General features: G+C 47.3%; 1 protein-coding gene and 1 long non-coding RNA gene across 3 annotated transcripts in view; one reads left to right on the forward strand and one right to left on the reverse strand.

Moving 5' to 3' along the window:
* The window catches only part of LOC125118550 (uncharacterized), a 36,172-nt gene extending 34,264 nt beyond the window's left edge, over nt 1-1,908 (reverse strand). The window contains exon 1 of one of the 2 annotated variants that reach the window (XR_007132848.1): nt 1,848-1,908. This is a non-coding gene — a long non-coding RNA (uncharacterized LOC125118550). Of the gene's footprint in view, nt 1-1,435; nt 1,500-1,847 lie in introns of those variants that run through there. The other variant, XR_007132847.1, reaches the window with a different exon arrangement.
* SLC25A43 (solute carrier family 25 member 43) overlaps nt 1,275-20,561 on the forward strand; it is a 37,210-nt gene continuing 17,923 nt past the window's right edge. The window contains exons 1-3 of the mRNA XM_047765176.1: nt 1,275-1,621; nt 9,883-10,124; nt 13,784-13,956. Coding sequence (XP_047621132.1) covers nt 1,347-1,621; nt 9,883-10,124; nt 13,784-13,956 — 690 coding nt within the window. The 5' untranslated portion in view covers nt 1,275-1,346. The remainder of the gene's footprint in view (nt 1,622-9,882; nt 10,125-13,783; nt 13,957-20,561) is intronic.

Below are 20,561 nucleotides of genomic sequence, written 5' to 3' on the forward strand. Positions count from 1 at the left end.
TCTCCAACTTCCCACAGCCGTGAAATGAGCTCACAGCAAGATGGGAGAATTCACAAAACAAGAAAAACGAGCATCCCCAGTGTTGAGAGCAGAGCAAGGCTTCTGTAACTGGAAGTCCTCTCAATCTAGACCCCGCAATGCCTTTTAGAAAAGGTTCCTTTATCATCCCGTATGTTAGTAAACACAGAAAATAATGACATACAAACCTAACAGCAACTGTGTATCTGGGATGTCTGATACTAACAGACTGTTGGAGCGCCTTTTCATCATTATTATTGCTATGGCTCTTTTAAAAGAGAAAAGAGGGAGAAATGTGGAATTTTTTTAACTCATCAAAATCCTTCTTGGACTCTGACCAAATCACTCCTAGCCCTTCTTTGCCTCTGTTGTCCTGTTGACTAACAGAACCCCTGAAAATGTCCCCGCTCAAGTTACACTCTGCTGTCACAGAGGAGGACTTGCAGTGTCACTATTAGTAGATGTTGGCCTAGATTTGAATCCTGACTGCCTCTAGCAGCTGTGTGATCTAGAGCAAGTCCATCTCCCTGTCTTGGTTTCCTCTTCTGAAAAATATCTAACCATAGCCAACACATCTATAGTGCTTACCTGAATCACTGTTCATTTAATCCTCACCACAACCCTGACAGGAAGAAGTTATACACAAGCAACTAAGGCACAGAGAGGTTGAGTAACTTCCCCAAGGTCATACAGCTGGTAAACTGCAGAGCCAAGATTCTAACGCAAGTTCAAGTCCAGGTTCTAACCACCACACTGCCTCTCCAGTTGAGAGCAATAAATGAGGACACACCTACTAAGGGCTGTTTTGAGGATTAAGCGAGATAATATATGAAAAGCCTAATACATGTCGTGTCTTATATCACGTGTATGTTATAGGCTTTTTTCCCTTCTGCACTGGGAAATCTGTAAGGCTTTTTCTTGGAGCAGAAAAAAAGAGGTTGGAGGGAAGAGAGCAGAGGCGAGGGGAGGAAGAGGGCGAAGTGGAACGTGGACAGGGAGAAAGGGGGCAAACAAGGCAAGGGGTGGGGGCGCTGAATATTCTAGACCCACGAAATCGAGAGGGCTGGGCCTGGAGAGAATGCGAAGACTCTCTCTCAGCTGTAAACAGAAACCTGCCCGAGAGCAGACCTTAAACCGGTGCGGCCTCAGCCTCGGGCCAGCTCGGCCCAGGCGGGGACCTGCTTCCCGTCCGAGCTGCGGGTCCGCCCCACGCCGGGCGGGGCCTGGCCCGCCCCTTGCGCCTGGAGCCCGGGAGCCCGGGAGCCCGGGAGCCCCAGGCCCGAGCCACGCGATCGGCCGCCGCCCGGGGCTCGGGCCGGGGACGCGCGATGGCGACCTGGCGGCGGGACGGCCGGCTGACCGGCAGCCAACGGCTGCTGTGCGCGGGGCTGGCGGGGGCGCTGAGCCTCAGCCTCACCGCGCCGCTGGAGCTCGCCACCGTGCTGGCCCAGGTCGGCGTCGTGCGCGGCCGCGCCCGGGGGCCGTGGGCCGCGGGGCTGCGCGTGTGGCGGGCCGAGGGCCCCCGCGCGCTCTGGAAGGGGAACGCGGTGGCCTGCCTGCGCCTCTTCCCCTGCAGCGCCGTGCAGCTGGCCGCCTACCGCAAGTAAGAGCCCGGCTGGGGGGGGGCGGGGGCGGGGCCCGGGCCCGGGAGGCCGCCGCCGCGGGGGTGGCGCGGGGGTTCCGCCGCCGGGGTCTCGCGGCCTTGCGCCACCCGGGCGCGGGGATCGGGGCTGGCGGTGCGCCGCAACCGGGTTCCGGGTCGCGTGGGAGCCCCTCCGGCCAGAAGGCGACCTCTCTGGCCCCCAAAGCGCAGTCCCCAAGTCGTTCACCTTCTCTTGCGGTTCCTGCCCCGCCAGGAGCGGTTTGGTGAGGGCGCAGCTCTGGCCCAGAGAGGCCGACTGGGTGGGAGGGGCGAGGAGATGGAAAGGGGCCCATGGAGATTGGGGGGGAAGGAGTGAGGAGATCTCCGGATGGTTAGCTCCTAATCCATCCCACAGTCCACCCATTTGGACATGTTGCCTTGGCTGGCTCAGGAGAGTGACCCTTCTGAAGGTGCGTGTATGGAATTCTGTCTGTGTGACCAAAGCCCCCAGAAGAACGTGCTTAGTATAAGGGGCAGAGAGCCCAATCCATGGCGACAAAAAAAGCCACGGAGTCCTGCCCTCCTCCCAAGAAGCTTGCCTTTAGGGTCCAACAGAGGCTGCAGCTTCCCCTCCCCAAACTGCAGACAGCCCATCCCTCGCTGCCCGCTGGCCTCCTTCTTTGGACTTTTAACACCTTCTCCCGCAACAGCTGCCTCTTAGGAAAACATCTAAAGACGCAACACAACTGGATGAGTTTGTGTTTTTGTTGTTGTTTTGGTTTTTTCCTTTTTTAGGGCTACCCTCGCGGCATATGTAAGTTCCCAGGCTAGGGCTCCTGGAACTGGAGCTACGGGACTACACCACAGCCACAGCAATGTGGGATCCGAGCCACGGCCGACCTACACCGCCACTCCAGGCAACGCCGGATCCTTGACCCACTGAGCAAGGCCAGGGATGGAACCCACGTCCTTATGGACACCAGTGGGGTTCGTCACCCCTGAGCCACGACAGGAACTCCCTGGATGAGTCTTAAAGCTTCCTCAGACCTCAGAGATATTTGCATTTTTAACTGGAAACAAAGCCTTAAAGAATGAGGTGGTAGTGATGGACTTTCAGGTTGAGATGTTTCTGTGTTCCTCATCCGGTGGGCACCGTGCCAACCCCAAAGACTGGCCTGAGCTCAGAATTAGAGAAACAGCCCACCGTCTTGACCAGGTGCATCGGCCTGGGAAGCTAAGCGTCAAAGGCTTTTGCCTTTGGCTCTGGGAGGCCAGAGCTGGATATCTCACCTGGCAGCTGACCAGCCCGATGGAATCTTCCTTATCTCTGAGTCCTCCAGGCCTGCCTTCACCTCTGCCTGGGAATAGAGTTGTCTGCTCTTCTTGGGGAAGGGAGGGTACTGAGATCCTGAGGCATTTCTATCAAGGCTCACGTTCCTGCTCAGCCCCCTTGCCCTCAGCAACATCTGGCCGGCAGTCTGTAAACAGTTCTCTGAGTTTTAACGACTTAATTTTCCCCCACTTCACTCTATTCTCCACCGAGTAGGTTGGAAATCTTTCTTTGGAATGTGTGCCAAGGGGAGGGAGGCAGGACTTCAAAGGCTGGTTCAAGTACTGTGGCTTTGCTGCTAACCATCTAGAATATATACAGTCATCCCTCGGTATGGGGGGCAGGGGGTGGGGAGACTTGGTTCCAGGACACGGTCCCTCCCCCCACCAACACCGGAATCCCCAAATGTTCATGTCTGTCAGATCAAATGCAGTAGGTATTTGCATATAACCTGCGAACATCCTCCTGTATACTTTAAATCAGCTCTGGATTCCTTACATATAGTACCTAGTTACAATGTAAATATTATGCAAAGAATTGTAAATGTAATGTAAATATTATGTAAATCATGGTTGACTGCAGCAAATTCAAGTTTTGCTTTTTGGAACTTTCTCGAATTTTTTTCCTGAGTATTTTCAATCCACGGTTGTGGAACCCACAGATGTGGAGGGCTGACTGCATATCACTGGATTTTTCACAGCTTTATTATCATCGACATATAAAAACTGTACATGTTTGGGAGTTCCCTGGTGGTCTAGTGGTTAAGACTCGGCACTCTCACCACTGTGGCCCAGGTTCAGTCCCGGGTCTGGGAACTGAGATGTCACACCAAGCCGCTGCACGCTGCAGCCAAAAAGAAAATGGTACATGTTTAAGGTGTACAACCTAAAATGTGTTGATATATGTATACACGTGAAATGATCACCCAAATCAAGCTAATTAACATATCACCTCTACTTAGTTACCATTGTGTGTGTGTGTGTGTGTGTGCATCGTTGGATTTTTACAACTCCTGTCCACAGTGCAGGAAGTATTATGCCCATTTTACGGATGCAGAGTTGGCCTCTGATTGGCCACATCACACATCAGGGACAGAGCGGACACCCACCTGGCCTTCTGACCCCAGTTCCCATGCCCTTTCTCTCTGTATTCATTAAATGTCCACTGTGTGCATGATGCTGGGGACAAGGCAAGGGGCATGGTCCCTGTGCCCCAGAGCTTACAGAGCAATAGAATACGACTGGTGTGTCTGTAGCATGCGATTGTCAAGGATAAAGTGCTGTAGAAATTCATGCTTCTCCGGAGGAGGGAGGAGGAGGTTCTTGAAGATGTCACAGGGGAGAAAAATCATCCGATTGGTCTTGGGTGAATGAGTAGGAGTTTGCTGGCAAAGATGGGGAGAAAAATATGGCAGGCAATGCCACGAGCAAAGGCACAGAGGTGGGAAGGCATGCAGCGTGACTGGAGCATAAGGTGTGGCTCTGGCTGTAAATGGGAGCTACAGCCAGAATAGCAGCTCGGAATGTGATCTTGGAGGGCCAGGTGAAGGATTTTAGACTTCACTTAGCATGCAAGGGTAGCTGCGGGGGGTGGAGGGGATATTTGATGGGGGGAGTGCCATGATTGAAGCGACTCAACAGGAATTATTGTCACCTGATAGCAGGGGAGGATGACTAGGGAGGAGGAAGACTGGGGTGACAGGACCAGTTAGGAACCTGTTGCACTAGTCCATGTGGCAGCTCAGGGCACCTGAAATAGGCTGGTGATGGGGGAATGGAGAAGAGGAGATGCGTGGGAGAGGAAGAACAGATAGTTACCCAGGCTAGGTTTGCTAATAATTTTTTCCTGCAAGATTAGTTTCTTTCTGGAAACTAAAAGGGAAATATTTCAGTGATAGGTGGCAAAGTGGTTGATGAATGAATGAATGATGGTGCCACCCTTCCTGCATAAAGACAATATCTTTGGCCCATTATTACACCTATTATCCTCTACTCTCCTGACCATGAATATGCAAAGCGGTTGAGAGGGTAGTGGTACAGCCTGTGATTATGAATTTTGAACAAAGCATAAACATCCGGAATGTTCGAAAATGGAATGGTTCGGCGATTTGTCCACAAACACAATTAATGGCAGAGCTGGAGCTTGAAACCAGATCTTCTGGCTCCTCAATGCAGGGCTCTGCCCACCATTGTGATGCCAAAGTGTCTCCTTACTTGGAATTAAAATTAAAAGAATCTACTCGGTAGAGTCTATTAGGAGCTAGGTCCTTGTAATAAATAAATAAAACCTAACACAATGGATGGCTTTCAAATACATCAAATAAGTAGACCCAACTTTATGCCATAACTGTTTGTCTAGCTGTATAAACATCAGTTTGGGTCCCCAAAATTCTGAAATTGTTCATAACTAACACCATTTCCTTATTGTGAAATCAATTCATGAGCTTGTGTTGGCTGCTAACCTGTGTTAGGTTGAAGTGTTGGCAGTTCTGACTATATATATTCAGGACGTGTGTAATATCTGGGTGCCTGAAAGGAAGTAGTTATTGCTGTTCACCAGCTTATCTAGTCTCACTGGAAAAAGCTTCTGTGCAGTGTGTGGGAGTGGGAGGAAGAGCGGAAAGGGGAACCTGCTGCCCCAGCCAATCAGACAAGCGCTTAAGATGTGGGGACCAGGATGACATCATCAATGGCCTATCAGGGTTGCCTGCCTTGACTCTGATTCTAAGAGGAAGGATATGTAGTCTTTGTCTCTTTATCAGATAGGAAGAATCTGAGAGGAAAGGATTTTCTTTGGTTCTTTTTTAAAAATTTTGTATGTTTGATAGTAAGACCCTACTTTATAGAACAAACTGATAGAAGACAGGGTTCCTCTTCCTAGTTTGTCAAGTCATTCAGCAAACCAAGGGCCTAATTCCCCTCCTATTGTGCCTATCAGTCATCTCTTTGGCAGGGCTGCTGAACTCTGATGCTTTAGGCTGAATGCTAGCGCAGTTGTTTTTTTTATTTTTTAAGGATATCACTGTATTTATTCTCATACAGGCGTTTTTTTCCCTATGGCTTCAAGACTTTCCTCTTAAAAATAGGATAAAAAAAGATTCTCAAAGCTTAGAACTGGATCACTTGGCCCTTTCTCTTCTTATCTCCTCCAAGTTCAAAATGCTTGCATTTCTTTTTTTTTTTTTTTTTTTTGTCTTTTCTAGGGCCACTCCTGTGGCATATGGAAGTTCCCAGGCTAGGGGTCTAATCAGAGCCGTAGCCACCGGGCCTGCACCAGAGCCACAGCAACGCAGGATCCGAGCCGGATCTGCGACCTACACCACAGCTCGTGGCAACACCGGATCCTTAACCCACTGAGCAAAGCCAGGGATCGAACCTGCAACCTCATGATTCCTAGTCAGGTTCATTAACCATTGCGCCACGACGGGAACTCCAAAATGCTTGCATTTCTTAATGGCCAACATCCTCTTGGATCTGCAGTTGAGTTCAACACATTCAAGCCTCGGCACAATCTTCTTTGCGGTTTTGGCCTTCTGGAAAATTGGCTTTGTTTGCCCGACAGAGCCACTCTGCTTCCGCTCATAGCGCCTCTTTCCCTGGGCATACAGGGAATCCTTGCCCTTCTTATACTGGGTCACTCTGCGAGGCTGATGCTTTCCACACTTCTTACAGAAAGTCCTTTGGGTTTTAGGTACGTTGACCATCTTTGCAACAGGGGTGTCTTCACGATGAAAACGGGAAAATCGGTGTCCACATTCTCAGTCTCTGCTCTGCTTGCGCCTCAGTGGAAAGGCAGAATGCCAGCACGGTTTAGATGTTCAGTGACTGGGTGATGAATGCATTAGAGCCCTGGAAATGGCGAGCGGGGTGGGGAATAAGGGTGAGGCGATGAGAAGGAATGGTGTTTCTTTGGGCACTCAAACTCCTCCTTCTTCTAGACTGTTCCAGCTTGCTGCAGACCGCCCCTCCAGCCAAGCGTTGCCACTTCCTCTGTCTCCCCTCCAGCTGCTAAGGCTCCCCTCCAACCTGGCTGGTCCGGGGAGAGAGGAGGGAAGACTAGGAGGTGTGCAGGCAGTAAAACTGAGGCCCACGGCCCCCTGGTGAATGCCAGATTAGCTTTCTGCCTCTTTACAAGGTAGCTATTTCGTGCCAATGACTGTCCCCGTTGGTGCAGTTAAGGTACGTTGACAAAATGAAATCCAGACTTGTCTACAGCTGGAAGGAGACTTTTTTTTTTTATGGTAGCACTTGCAGCATGTGGAAATTCCCAGGCTAGGGGTTGAATGAGAGCTGCAGCTGCTGGTCTACACCACAGCCACGGCAATGCGGGATCCAAGCCACATCTGCAAGCTACACCACAGCTCACCACACCACCAGGTCCTTAGCCCACTGAGCAGGGGCAGGGATCGAACCCGTGTCCTCGTGGATACTAGTCAGGTTCATTTCTGCTGAGCCACAACAGGAACTCCAGAAGGAGACATTTTTAATCAATGAGTGTTTACTTGGGAGCAAAGGAGCCATCCTAGAACCCCTTAGGTGATAGCACCTGAACACCCTCTTGTCTTATTTATCAGGCACGGGGCCCTAGCCTGCTCTCCAAACTGAAAAAGCAGGCAATGCACCTCTTACTGGAGCCCTGAAAGCCAGAGAACCAGAGATGCTCTCATTTTTGAAAAGATGTAACACTTTTATTTCAGCCTGGCTCTCTTCACTTTCCTTTTATTCAAATCCTTACTATCCCTCTCCCTCTCTGCCTATCCCACTCTCTAACAGGATATATTATTTTTTTCCCGGTTTCCAAGCCCCTATTTATTTTATCCTCATCAGCATGAATGAATAAAATTCCCTTGCTTCCTGGCCAGGGAATGAGCACCGCATAAAAAGTCCCCTTCTAACAATTTCTGCCGAGGCAGACTGTAACAGAGCTGCTTTCCAGTTTGCATTTGGAAAAGTCTGCCCAAAGCCATTTTTCACTAAATTATAAAGCTGCAGAGAAACACAAAAGAATAATCTAGCACACACTCATATACCCACCCTGCAGAACTGACAGTATGAAATATAATTGGTATAAAAAATACTTCTATGAGTTCCCATTGTGGCTCAGCGAAAACGAATCTGACTAGTATCCGTGAGGATGCAGGTTTGATCCCTGGCCTCACTCAGTGGGTTAAGGGATCCAGCATTGCTGAGAGCTGTGGTGTAGGTCGCAGAAGCGGCTCAGATCCCAAGTTGTGGTGGCTGTGGTGTAGGCCGGCAGCTGCAGCTCCAATTTGACCCCTAGCCTGGGAACCTCCATGTGCCACGGATGCAGCCCTAAAAAGACCAAAACAAAAAATTAAAAAAATAGAAAATATTTTGAGTGTCTTTTTTTAATACAAGAAATAAAATATAGAGCTGAAGTCCTCTTCATTCTCATTCCCAGTCCCATGCACCCTCCACCTTCCTGAAGTCTATTTTATCCCCTTTATTTTTTGTCTTTTTTGAGGGCCACATCCGCAGCATATAGTGTCCCAGGCTAGGGGTCTAATCAGAGCTGTAGCTGCCAGCCTACACCACAGCCACAGCAACGCCAGATCCGAGCTGAGTCTGTGACCTACACCACAGCTCATGGCAATGCCGGATCCTTAAACCACTGAGCGAGGCCAGGGATCCAACCCCCGTAGATCCTAGTCGGAGTCGTTTCCACTGCAGCACACTGGGAACTCCCGTGGGTGTGTTTCTTGATTTCAATGTAGTCAGCCCTCTGTATCTTCCCGTTCTGCATACATGGATTCATCCAATCACAGACTGAAAATATTTGGGGGGAAGAATCCAGAAAGTTCCAAAAAGCAAAACTTGAATTTGCCATGCTCTAGCACTATTGACCTAGCATTTACACTGTATTAAGTATTATAAATAATCTAAAGATGAGTTAAAGTATATGGGAGAGCAAACAGTACACCATTTTATATGAGGGACATGAGCTTCTGCAGAGTTTGGTCTCCATTGGGGGGGTGGTCCTGAAACCCGTGGATATAGAGGGACAAGTGCACATGGTTCTCTTAACTGTAGGTCACTCCACAACTTGCTCTTTGCACACAAACTTTATGCTTTTATGATTTTTCCATGTAAATACGTAGTTCTAAGCTCATTCATTTTAACTGTAGTATCCATTGTATGGACTCTTCTACGATTTATGCATTCCCAGATCATTGGACATTTAGATTGTTCGACTTCACTTACAAACAGCACTGTATGTGTCTTCACATGTACGCTTGCAAGAGTTTCTCTAGAATCTGCACCTAGAAATGGAATTGCTGGGATGAAAGTAGGCATTCTTTCATTTTACTAGATCCTGCAAAGTGACCTACCAATTTACACTTCTACCAGCAGCGGGTGAGCGTTGCTCTTTCCACCCTTTCTCACCATCACGTGAGATTACCAGGCTTGTTCATCTTTCCCAGTCTGCTGAGTGAGAAATGGGATCTTGTTATTGTTTTTATTCGTTATTTCCCTGACAGTTGGTGGGGTGATGCATCTTCTCTTAGAATTATTGAAGCAATACGTTTTAAAAACGTAATTACCGGGGATGCTCGACATCATCATTTTGAGCAATTTCATTCGAGTTTCAACAGAATCAAAGGCGCGCGTTCTGGTTCGGTATTTAGCAAGTTCATTAACACCCCACGGGCAAGCCGGAGTTGACAGTTATGCGGATAAAAGGGGAAAATGTTTAAGATGAAGTGGGAAGGACTTGGGTAGAGAGACGTAAGAGCATTGGGTATCCCTTCCTTATAGCTGACTAGACTTCTGTAAACACAGTAGGACTGATGAATCCTAATACCTTAGTATGGCAATTCTCGCTTTGTAAGGCACTTCCAAATGCTGGAAAGTGTTGCGGTAAGTACTGTAGAGCACTCTAGCGTAATCCATAGCTGATTCCCTTGGGCTTTTCTCCCAATTTTCTCTGCCAGGTTTGTCGTGCTGTTCACGGATGACCTGGGCCATATTTCCCAGTGGCGCTCGGTCATGGCTGGGAGTCTCGCAGGCATGGTTTCCACCGTTGTGACGTATCCTACAGACCTCATCAAAACCCGGTTAATTGTGCAGAACATGCTGGAACCATCTTACAGGGGGATCTTCCATGCTTTTTCTACTATTTATCAACAGGAAGGGCTCCTGGCCTTTTACCGAGGGGTTTCCCTTACTGTTTTAGGTAAGATGGAACTTCTCATCTTGTTCAAGAAAAGGCTGTGTTCCTTAATATATATATATATATATATACAAGTGACTTGTATAACTTGTTTCATTTGTTGGTAACCACTTAAATCCATTTTACTGAGTTCAAGGGATATATATATGAATGTTTATCTTTGTAACCAGTTAAATCCATTGAACCAAGTTCAAGGTCGTATGGAGTCCACCATATAGCCTCGATTAGCTTCATTCTTTTGTGTGTGGTTTTTTTTTTTTTGGTTTGTTTGTTTTTCGTTTTTGGCCTCGGATGCGGTATGCTGAAGTTCCCAGGGCCAGGGCTCAAACCCTGCACCACAGCAGTTACAACACTGGATCCTTAACCACTAGGCCACCAGGGAACTCCTGGATTAGCTTCATTCTATTCCATAGCCACACACCCCAGTCCAGACTCTGGCCTGTTACATCCCAGGGAGGGAGTAGGACAGAGTGGAGGTGGCTCAGCTTAAATGACTAGGAAGACAGTCCCACACACCCCATCTGACTGCAGGAAGGCACCTCTGTGTGAGTCTGTACACATAGGAGCATGGCCAGGGGAGCAACTGTCACTTCTGTAGTCTTTGGAACCTTTGCCAGGGCGCCACATGCACAGGTCACAGGGATCCCCACTTGCCAATCCAGTAGCCTTTTGCCTTTTATCTGACTTTTGTTGCAGATTTGATGAGATTGATCACCCTTTATTCTGGAAACTTGGCTTCCAGGACCCCAGTGTCTCCTAGATGTCCTTCCCACCTTTCTGCAGCTCTTTCTTATATCTGGCTCATCTGACAGCCCCCTACCTGTCGCTATTCCCCCGGCTCCTTCCTTGGCTTTCTTCTCACCCTCCAGGCCCTCCCTGGTGGCCTCATCTAAGCCAGTGGCTTGAACAAGCATCGTTATACTAATGACTCCCAATCTCATCTCTAGAATAACAAAGACTAACATCTGATGTGTTTGGTGTGTGCCAGGCACTGTGCTAAATGCTTTGCATACAGTTCCTCATTTAAGCCTCATTCTAGAGATGAAATAGATGCTTAGGGAAGCTAAGTCACTTACCCAGGGTCACACAGATTGAAAGTGAAAGAACCCAGCAATATAACCCCAGAGCCCTCTCTCTTAACCACTGTGCCAATGCCCAATGGCTGTACAAATGCCTGCTGTTGGAGCCCCTCACCGGATGCCCTTGGCGCATCAAAGTCAAAACTAAACCTGATGTCCTGTATGTTAGGTCGCACACCTGCTCCCCGCCTGTGGTTCCTAATGAATGAGACCGCCTTTCTTTCACCTAGTGGCCCAAACCAGAAGAAACCTAGAATCACTTCAACTTCAGTTCCTCCTCTCACTCCAGGCACATGTCAGCCACCAAGTACTGTTGATTTCACCTCTTTTAACTCTCAAGTCGCCAACCCCCTCCATCCCTGTCGTCTCTGCTCCGGGTCACACTCTGTCATCATCTTTCCTGCAGACACTTACCAGAGGCCCCTACCTGGTCCCAGTCTTGGGTCTCTTCCGTCCCAGTCCACCCTGCGCCCTGCTGCCAGGGTGTGGTGATCTTTCTGAGTGCAAGTTGATCACTTCGCCAACCTCTTTCCACTCACTGCCCTCCTTAAAAACCTTCACTCGTATGAGCTACAGGGAAAAGCCCAGACTCCTGGTGGCGTACTAGCTCGTCAGACCGGCCCGACCCTCCTACCTCCTGCCACACCTCTACCGGCACTCCTTCATTATCATCCAGAAATACGTGCACCTTTCAGAAATGCCTTTTTTTTTTTTTTCGGTCTTTTTGCCTTTTCTAGGGCAGCTCCCGCGGCATATGGAGATTCCCAGGTTAGGGGTCGAATTGGAGCTGTAGCCGCCGGCCGCCACCACAGCTCACCGCAACGCTGGATACTTAATCCACTGAGCAAGGCCAGGGATGGATCACGCAACCTCATGGTTCCTAGTCGGATTCGTTAACCACTGAGCCACGACGGGAACTCCAGAAATAACCACTTTCTTTGTACATGCCGTTCCCTCTGCTTGCTCTCTCAATGTCTGAAGAACTCCTACTCATTCCTCAAGACCCAGTTGAAGAGTTCTGTCTTCTGTAAAATCCTCAGGCAAAATTAATCCCTCTGATCTGTGTGTGCCTAAAGCACTCTGTCTAGCCCCCCTATTATGGAACAGATCAGCTGTCTGTCTCTCCCACTAGACAGTGAGCATCTCCAGGAATTAGCCTACCTAACACTCCTCTATATATTCCTGGAACCTGGCATAGGGGGTATTAAATAAATATTACAATTTTCGAAAGATGAGCAACCGCACTAGTGTCAGCCCCTCCTTTAAATCTCATTTTGAGGGAGAAATTTAGTCCCTGTGGAAACTTAAGATTGCTCCCGATGTTTCTGGAAGTTTCAAAGTGCCAACTACCATCGTTTCCTAGAAAGGTGAGGCTGTCACACAGTGCAGCGTGCCAGCTGAGCCCTGATATGGCCACTTCATTCCTGGAGGCAAGGTCAAGTGACTTCCCTCAGCACAACTATCTCACTTTTTAGTTATCACAGAATGTTTCCTTCTCAGCTAGAGATCAGTTCCTCCCAGTCTCCAAAATTTAAGTGCTGCCCGCTAACTTTCTTTTTTTAATGGGAACAATTTTTTCTCTGATCCTATTTTCTTAAACTTCAAACACCCAAAAAAGTTACTGGAAATACACGTATTCTCGGCATACAACAGATCCTTCAATTAACGTTTTGCTGTATCACCCAGCTATCCATCCCTCTAGCCATTCATTCGTCATATGTTTTTCGATGATGTCCATGCAAGTTGCAAACATCCATACACCTCCCCCCTCAACCCTTCAACATGCATATCATTAACTAGAGTTCATTAGTTGTTTACGGTTCTTTTAAAAGTAAAATTCCCACAGAGCACACAAACCTTGAGGGAATCATTTGCTGCATTTTGATCACAGACACAATCGCTGTCAAAATATAACATGTTATGATAAGCAATGAGGTCCTGCTGTATAGCACAAGTGGCTATATCTAGTTACTTGTGATGGAGCATAATGTGAAAAAAGAATATTGACAGAACATTGTAAATCAACCGTAATAAAAAAATCTTAAAAAAATAGCATGTGGATAAGTGAAGTCAGTCAGACAGTGAGGCACCAACATCGAATGCTATCACTGACATGTGGAATCTAAAAAAGGACACAATGAACTTCTTTGCAGAACAGATGCTGACTCACAGACATTGAAAAAGTTATGGTTTCCAAAGGAGACAGGCTGGGGGTTAAGGATCCAGCACTGCCGTGAGCTGTGGTGTAGGTCACAGACGTAGTTCGGAACCCGCCTTGCTGTGGCTGTGGTGTAGGCTGGCCGCCGTAGCTCTGATTCGACGCCTAGCCCAGGAATTTCCGTATGGCGCAGGTGCAGTCCTAAAAAGACAATAAATAAATAAATAATTAGAATAACAAAATTATATTTTAAAAAAATAGCATGTTATCATCACCCAAGAAAGGTCCTGCTGCTTCGGTTGGAGCTGACCTTTAACAAAGCCAGAGCTGATCTGTTCACTTCCCCGGGGTTCCCCACGGGCATGTATGTTCTCGAGCCGGCGTTTCCAAAACATCACAGCCTTCCCCTGGCCTTTGTCTTTCAGGTGCTCTGCCTTTCTCTGTTGGCTCGCTTCTAGTTTACATGAACCTGGAGAAAATCTGGAACGGACCCAGAGATCGGTTTTCTCTCCTCCAAAACTTTGCCAACATCTGCCTGGCGGCTGCGGTCACCCAGACTCTCTCCTTTCCCTTCGACACGGTGAAGAGAAAGATGCAGGTGAGGGACTGTGTTGGGGGCGGCAGTTTGCGGGTCTGGGGCGGGGCTGCCTCCAAGTGTTTGTGGGTGGGTAACAACATGGGGCCTGAGCAATGCCAGGTTTCTGGGGCGCTCAGGACCGCTCACACAAAACCTGCAAACCCCGCTCCCTGGCATTTCTGCGGCTCACTCTGCTTTCTTGGGTCTTTTATGAAGCCTCCAGAGGAGGCCCTCTTTTCTGCCACCGCCTGTTACATCAAAACAGCCCCCGACCTCTCCCTGCGGCCTCGCCAGCCAGGGCAGGGCCCTCTTGGCCTCCATAGCTTCTTCTCATCTCAGTCAAATTGGAAAGAACCAAAGTAAGCGGAGAACGGTCCATAACAAGGGGCCAGAAGTCCCCGAGTCCCCCTGCTGAGGAAGTCACTGCATTTGAAACAGGTTGGTGCCTTAGAGGGACTGACCCTGCTTTTTCCTAATTGTTACCTACGAAAACTCACGGTTTCTCTACAGACCATAGAGTCAAAAGCTTGATAGCTGAGGTCTCAAAGGAAGGAACTGGTTTAGCCTAGAATCAACCAATTTTGATCAAAGAAAAATCAGAGTGGGAGTTACCGTTGTGGCTCAGCGGTAATGAACCCAACTAGTATCCATGAGGATGCAGGTTTAATCCCTGGCCTCGCTCAGTTGGTTAAGGATTCGGCGTTGCCGTGAGCTGTGGTGTAGGTTGCAGACACAGCTCAGAGCCTGAGTTGCTGTGTCTGTGGTGTAGGCCGGCAGCTGTAGCTGCGATTCGACCCCTAGCCTGGGGACTTCCACGTGCCACGGGTGCGGCCCTAAAAGGCAAAAAAAAACTTTTTTTAATTAAAAAAAAATAAAAATAAAAATTGTCACATTACGGTATTTGTAGTGTAGATGTAAGTTTAGAGCCTGCTTAGTGCTTGCGTATTTATAAGTAAGCGATTTTATGTTACATTATGTGTGTTTTACCACAATAAGAAAAGGAGTGCAAAGATTACAGAAAATTTCAGAAATATAGAAAAGTATGAAAAAAGAAACCAATAATTACCTCATAGGCCCAACACCTATGCACTATAACAATCAATAGTTTTACTTCTATATACGTCCATATATGTGCGTATATGTGCGTGGGCACAAATATATATAATATGTGTATAAGGAAAATTATTTTTTCATGAAATTGCATTCCTACTGTATGTAAAAAATAGTATCCTATTTTCACCTACTATAAAACCGATATTGTCTCAGGCTATCAAATATTGAGAACATCTTTTCTAATTATCACATTATATTGCACCATATGGATGTGCCATGATTTTAAAAAAAAACAACAGATTTATCTTCTCAAAGTTCTGGAGGCCAGAAGTTTAATATCAAGGTGCTGGCAGGGCTATGCCTCTTTCGAAGGCTCGAGGGGAAGAGTCTTCTTTGTCTCTTCCAGCTTCTGGAAGCCCTAAGCCTTCCTTGGTTAGTGGCAGTATAATTTCCATCTCTGCCTCCATCGTGCCATGAATAGCAATTTCTCTTTTTTTTTATATTTAGGTTGTTTCTAATTCTTTGGTGTGATAACACCGCAGTGAAAACCCTTCTATTTTTCACATCTGTGATGACACCCTTTAGCTGTATTCCTAGAAATACAGGTCACAAGACAAAAATAATGCTAAGGCTGTTAATGAGGTTTGCACCCCAGAAAGGTCGTAAGTTTACACCTGCACCGGCAGCCAGTGAGGGTGGTTCGCCTCCTTGATTCCCATCAACAGTAATTATGCTCACTTTCTAAATCGTTGTAAACCTAATAGCTGACAAATGTTCTCATACTGGTTTTTTGGTTTTTTGGCCACGCCTGTGGCACGTGGAAGTTCCTGGGCCAGAGACTCAACCTGCGCCACAGCAGCAACCTGCTGCAGTAGGAATGCTGGATCCTTAACCTGCTGAGCCACAGGGGGGTGCCCATGGTTTTCATTTCAATTTCATTGATTATAAGCAGACTGCATATTTTTCATCTATCACTTTGTCCTTTGTATTTCTTTGTAAATTTTCTATCTGTGTCCATTGTGTATTTTTCTAGGCTATTCTTTTTTTTTTTTTTTTTACTAATTAGTAAGAAGTCTGTATATGTTAAAGATCCTCTGTCATAGACTACATGCGTTTTTCCCAATTCAGCATCGGCTTCTCATGCTGTTTCTGTTGTACATATTTTTAACTTTTTATGCAATTATATATATATGTATATATATTACTATCTTTTGGTTTCTACCTTCGCTCTGCTGTGTAAAAGGCCTACTCCATCCCACAATCATATGACTATACACTTATATGCTTCTCTAAATATTTTTGTAATAATTTTTACACTTCACACTTTAATATATTTAGAATTTGGAGTTCCTGTTGTGGCTCAGCAGGTTAAGGACTTGACATAGTGTCCGTGAAGATGCAGGTTCAATCCCTGGCCTCACTCAGTGGGTTAAGGATCTGGCATTGCCTCAAGCTGCAGCACAGGTTGCAGATGTGGCTCGGATCTTGCATTGCTGCAGCTGTGGTATAAGCCTGCAGCTACAGCTCCAATTCAACCCCTAGCCTGGGAACTTCCATAATCCTCAGGTTTGACTGTAAAGGGAAAAAAAATTAGAATTTACTTGGGGTGTGACATGAGCTAATCATCTGACTTTAAAAAAATAGATTACCAATTGTTTAAGCACCATTTTTGGAATAATCTCTTTCCCCACTACTTTGTACTGCGATTTTCACCACATCCTGGATGTTTCTGTGTTCTAGGGTCTATCTCAGGGCTGTGTATTCTGAGCTGTAAATTTGTCAGCCTGTCCTCATGCTGGTGACACACCATTCCAATTCCTATAGCTTTATAAAACCTTTTAATGTCTGGCAAGGCATCTACCCCCTCATGCTTCATTCTTCTTTTCAAACATTTCCTTTATTGTTCACAGTCATTTGTTCTTCCTGATGAACTTTAGAATTACCTTGTGATGATGACTGGAATTCTGTTAAACCTAAATCCTGGGAATAATTTACGTAAAATATTCTTTTATTCAGGAATCCAGTCTACCTCTCCTTTAGTTTCAGTCTTCTTTCTGTACATTGAACCATATGAAATTGCCAACAATCCTACCTTTTTGACATACCCAAAGGGTAACCTCATATGGTCAACTTTTAGAAAACTTGATTTCTTCATATGGTAATTATGCTCTTCCTAAAACAGATAACTTCTTAAAGTAAAAATTCAGGGTGAGGTGGAGTGGAAAGGAGATATGATATACTACAAGCTTTTTATTCAGTTTTAAAATCCCAGCCCTGGAGTTCCCATCTTGGTGCAGTGGAAACGAATTCCACCAGGAACCATGAGGTTGCAGGTTTGATCCCTGGCCTCACTCAGTGGGTTAAGGATCTGGCGTTGCTGTGAGCTGGGGTGTAGGTTGAAGACGCAGCTTGGATCCCATGTTGTTGTGGCTGTGGTGTAGGCTGGCAGCTGTAACTCCAATTGGACCCCTAGCCTGGGAACCTCCATATGCCGTGGGTGTGGCCCTAAAAAAAAAAAAAAAAGAAAGAAAGAAAGAAAAAAGAAAATCCCAGCCCTAAGGATTTCTCTTCCTATCAGGAGTGAGAATGGGCTTTTAGCTGGCCATCAGAAGATGGATGAAACAAAGGCTGCTTATATCATTGGCTTCCATGCTTGCAGGATCACTTTCTGAACTAGCAGAGTCAGAGGCATCTCCCCAGCACTTCCTGCCACCTCTTATAATTTAGTGCTCCTTATGCAGAGTTCAAGGTTTGGTGAGCTCACTTCTTCCCCATAGCAAGCCTACCCAAACCCAGGGGCTTGAGCCTGGGGCAGGGTAGTCAGTGAGAAAGGGGAAGATACCGCCGCTGGTTCCATAGGTGTAATGGAGACAGGGGAAGATACTGGGACCAACTCCAGTGTGGGGATTTTTTCCCCACACCAAGCAAGTCTCCCATGCCAGCTGGGTATCTTACGATTCAACTCACTTCTGACTCTGTCTACCCAGAGGCAGCGTCAGATCCCACAGGTGAAGGGCTCAGCCCCGCAAGACTGCCTCCACTTGAGATGCCAATCTCAGGTCCAAGTTGTCACCTACACTTCTGAAATATAAATTAGAGGTTCTCCCCACCCCATCCTTGGATTTGACGAATTTGCTCCCAGAACCCAGGGAACCAGTTCGCTCACTAGATTACTGGCAACCAAAAGTCACTGCCTTGACGTAAACTCGGGTGTGGTTGAAAGGGGTTTGTTATGAATATCAAGACACCTTTATTGCTCTCATCACTTAGGAGAGTTCGAGGAGCCCTGGGCCAGAAATGGGGATGAAGACCAAGTATTTATTTCTTATTCTAAATCACAATATCACAAAGGGTTTCAGATGAAATTCAGTGCCATCTAATGTGGAGGTGGGGGTTTCAGTCTCCTCTGTTAACTTTTAGCTTTCCTTTCTCCATCTGAGAGCTAGAACAATGACAGCTGCTGGGGGAAATCTAGCCACCACTACATTCTATTCTAGAATATATACTTAGCATAGCAATCTACTATACACCAGAAATGGATATTTGGGGGGCAAATTTAATAATCTTTTCCCTTGTACGGAAACCTTTTGCATAATGCCTATACAGAGCTTCAACAAGAAGCTTAAAAAATAAGTGCAAAGTCACAATGGTTGTAAAAAAAAAAAAAACAGAGACAATTGCATGGTTTTCATAAAATAAGATCAGCATCCAGTTATGAATGACAATATCAATGCCATCCGAAGATACAGAAAGTGAGTTCTTAGGGTGACTGCCAAAGTGTCATTTTACAGTCATTAATAAATAATAATACCTTGTCTGCTCTACTTAAAAAAAATTAACCCCCCAAGACAGACTGACTGCTCATGCACTGCTTTCCCTGGCCATTAGATGTCGCTGCAGTAACGGAGCGTATATGAGCCCCACCTGAGGGTATGGGAGCCTTGCAGTTTGCGATCACTGTCCAGTACAACCTCCTAATCCCTGCTCAAAATACATCTTCAGTTTGGAGAATGAGGAGCCTAGAAACAGCAGGCTAACCCCCAATTCCATTGTGGTGGTTGTTTGTTTCTGCAAAGCACTCGATCCAACAGCTCCAAGAGAGAGCGAGCTTTAATAACAGTCTCCCTCCATGGGAGCAGGCAAGGTTTGCCAGCAGAATTTATACGGAGAGAGCTTTGCAGGGCAGCCGGGCTGCTCTGACCTGGGTAACATTTGCTTCGCATTGGCTTTCCTTCTTCCACTGCCCATCAGGAAGCAAATCACTTGCAGGTGTCGGATGGACAACCAGCTGGACAGGCCCCACACTGACTGGCCACTTTGAATGTCTCATTTTCCTATTATGCTCTATCCAGACACACACATACACACACAATCTGTCCGTTTAATGCCACATCAGGTTGGAACGCTCTTGAACACTAACGACAATAATTCGAAGTCTTGTTTAACCAGCTGAGCCTTTCCTTCACCGTGCTTACACTCATTTTATTCCTTTTTCTTTTTCTTACCCTGGCTCCTGGCTGGCATGCTAGAGACTGGAGAGGTAAATAAATTATGCATGTGCATGTTTTCATGGGATGGTTTCTGGTGAGAAGGGGGTGGATCAGCCCTGTGCAGAAATGGGATCAGGTCCCCCCGCCACCTAGTAACATGTTCGTGGCCACCAGGACCACCCTGCCCCAATCCCCATGGCCACACTTCCGCCCATTTCAGCTCAAGCTCTTCCTGGTCCACTCAGCCTTTTCCCCTTTGTCTCTCCCACACCTGACCCAGAGCTTGGGACCAAAGAGGCTGGCAGCATTTACTGTATTGAGAGAACAAGCAGAAAGCTAAAATATCGATGGAGAGCAATTCGTCTGATTAATCTGTGGACCCTTCATGAGGACCTGGTGTCCTGAGCACATGGTTCTCTGGATAGTTCATGTGGTTCGAAGGGAGATACACTGCCCGGAAAACCTAGGGGGCAGCGGAGAAGCTGGAGCTTTGGAAGCTCAAGGGTCTTCTGAGAGGATCAGGAGGGAGGCAGCAGGCACAAGCTTGGTTCCCGCACAACTCTGCCTGAGCCCCCCTCCCTGTGGCCCATATCAGGTCTCCGTTTCATCAAACATAAAACCAAGTGTTAGCCTACTGCATTCTACCCTGGGGACTTTGACCCCATCAGGGCTCACAAAGCAAGTGGGATTAGGCCAGGTCAGCATTTGAACTGAAAAGCACATAAGACGAAGGACAAAGGTAGGATCCAAGTGGCGCAGCTGACTGAGCAGAACCCGCACGGTGCCTGAGTACAAAGAGGCCCCGGCTGTTCAAACAGATGCTGAACCTGCCCGAGATGCGGAACTGGGCCTGTAGCTTCAGCCATTCCCCTCAGGGCGCCCCTCCCCTCTCCTGGTTCCTCCTGCTCAAATCCACACCCTCAGCCCTGAGCCGCACCTCCCGAACCCTGATCCCACACTTCTCACTGCTTTCCGGACACTGCCATTGGCTGGTTACCTGTCCAGCGTCCCCTCTAACTTAGTATCTGTCAAACTGACTTCTTCCCAAAGTGCTCCATTTCAGTGCTGCCATTCCCCCAGGGA

This window comes from Phacochoerus africanus, chromosome X (genome assembly GCF_016906955.1).
Source record: "Phacochoerus africanus isolate WHEZ1 chromosome X, ROS_Pafr_v1, whole genome shotgun sequence".
NCBI lineage: Eukaryota > Metazoa > Chordata > Mammalia > Artiodactyla > Suidae > Phacochoerus > Phacochoerus africanus.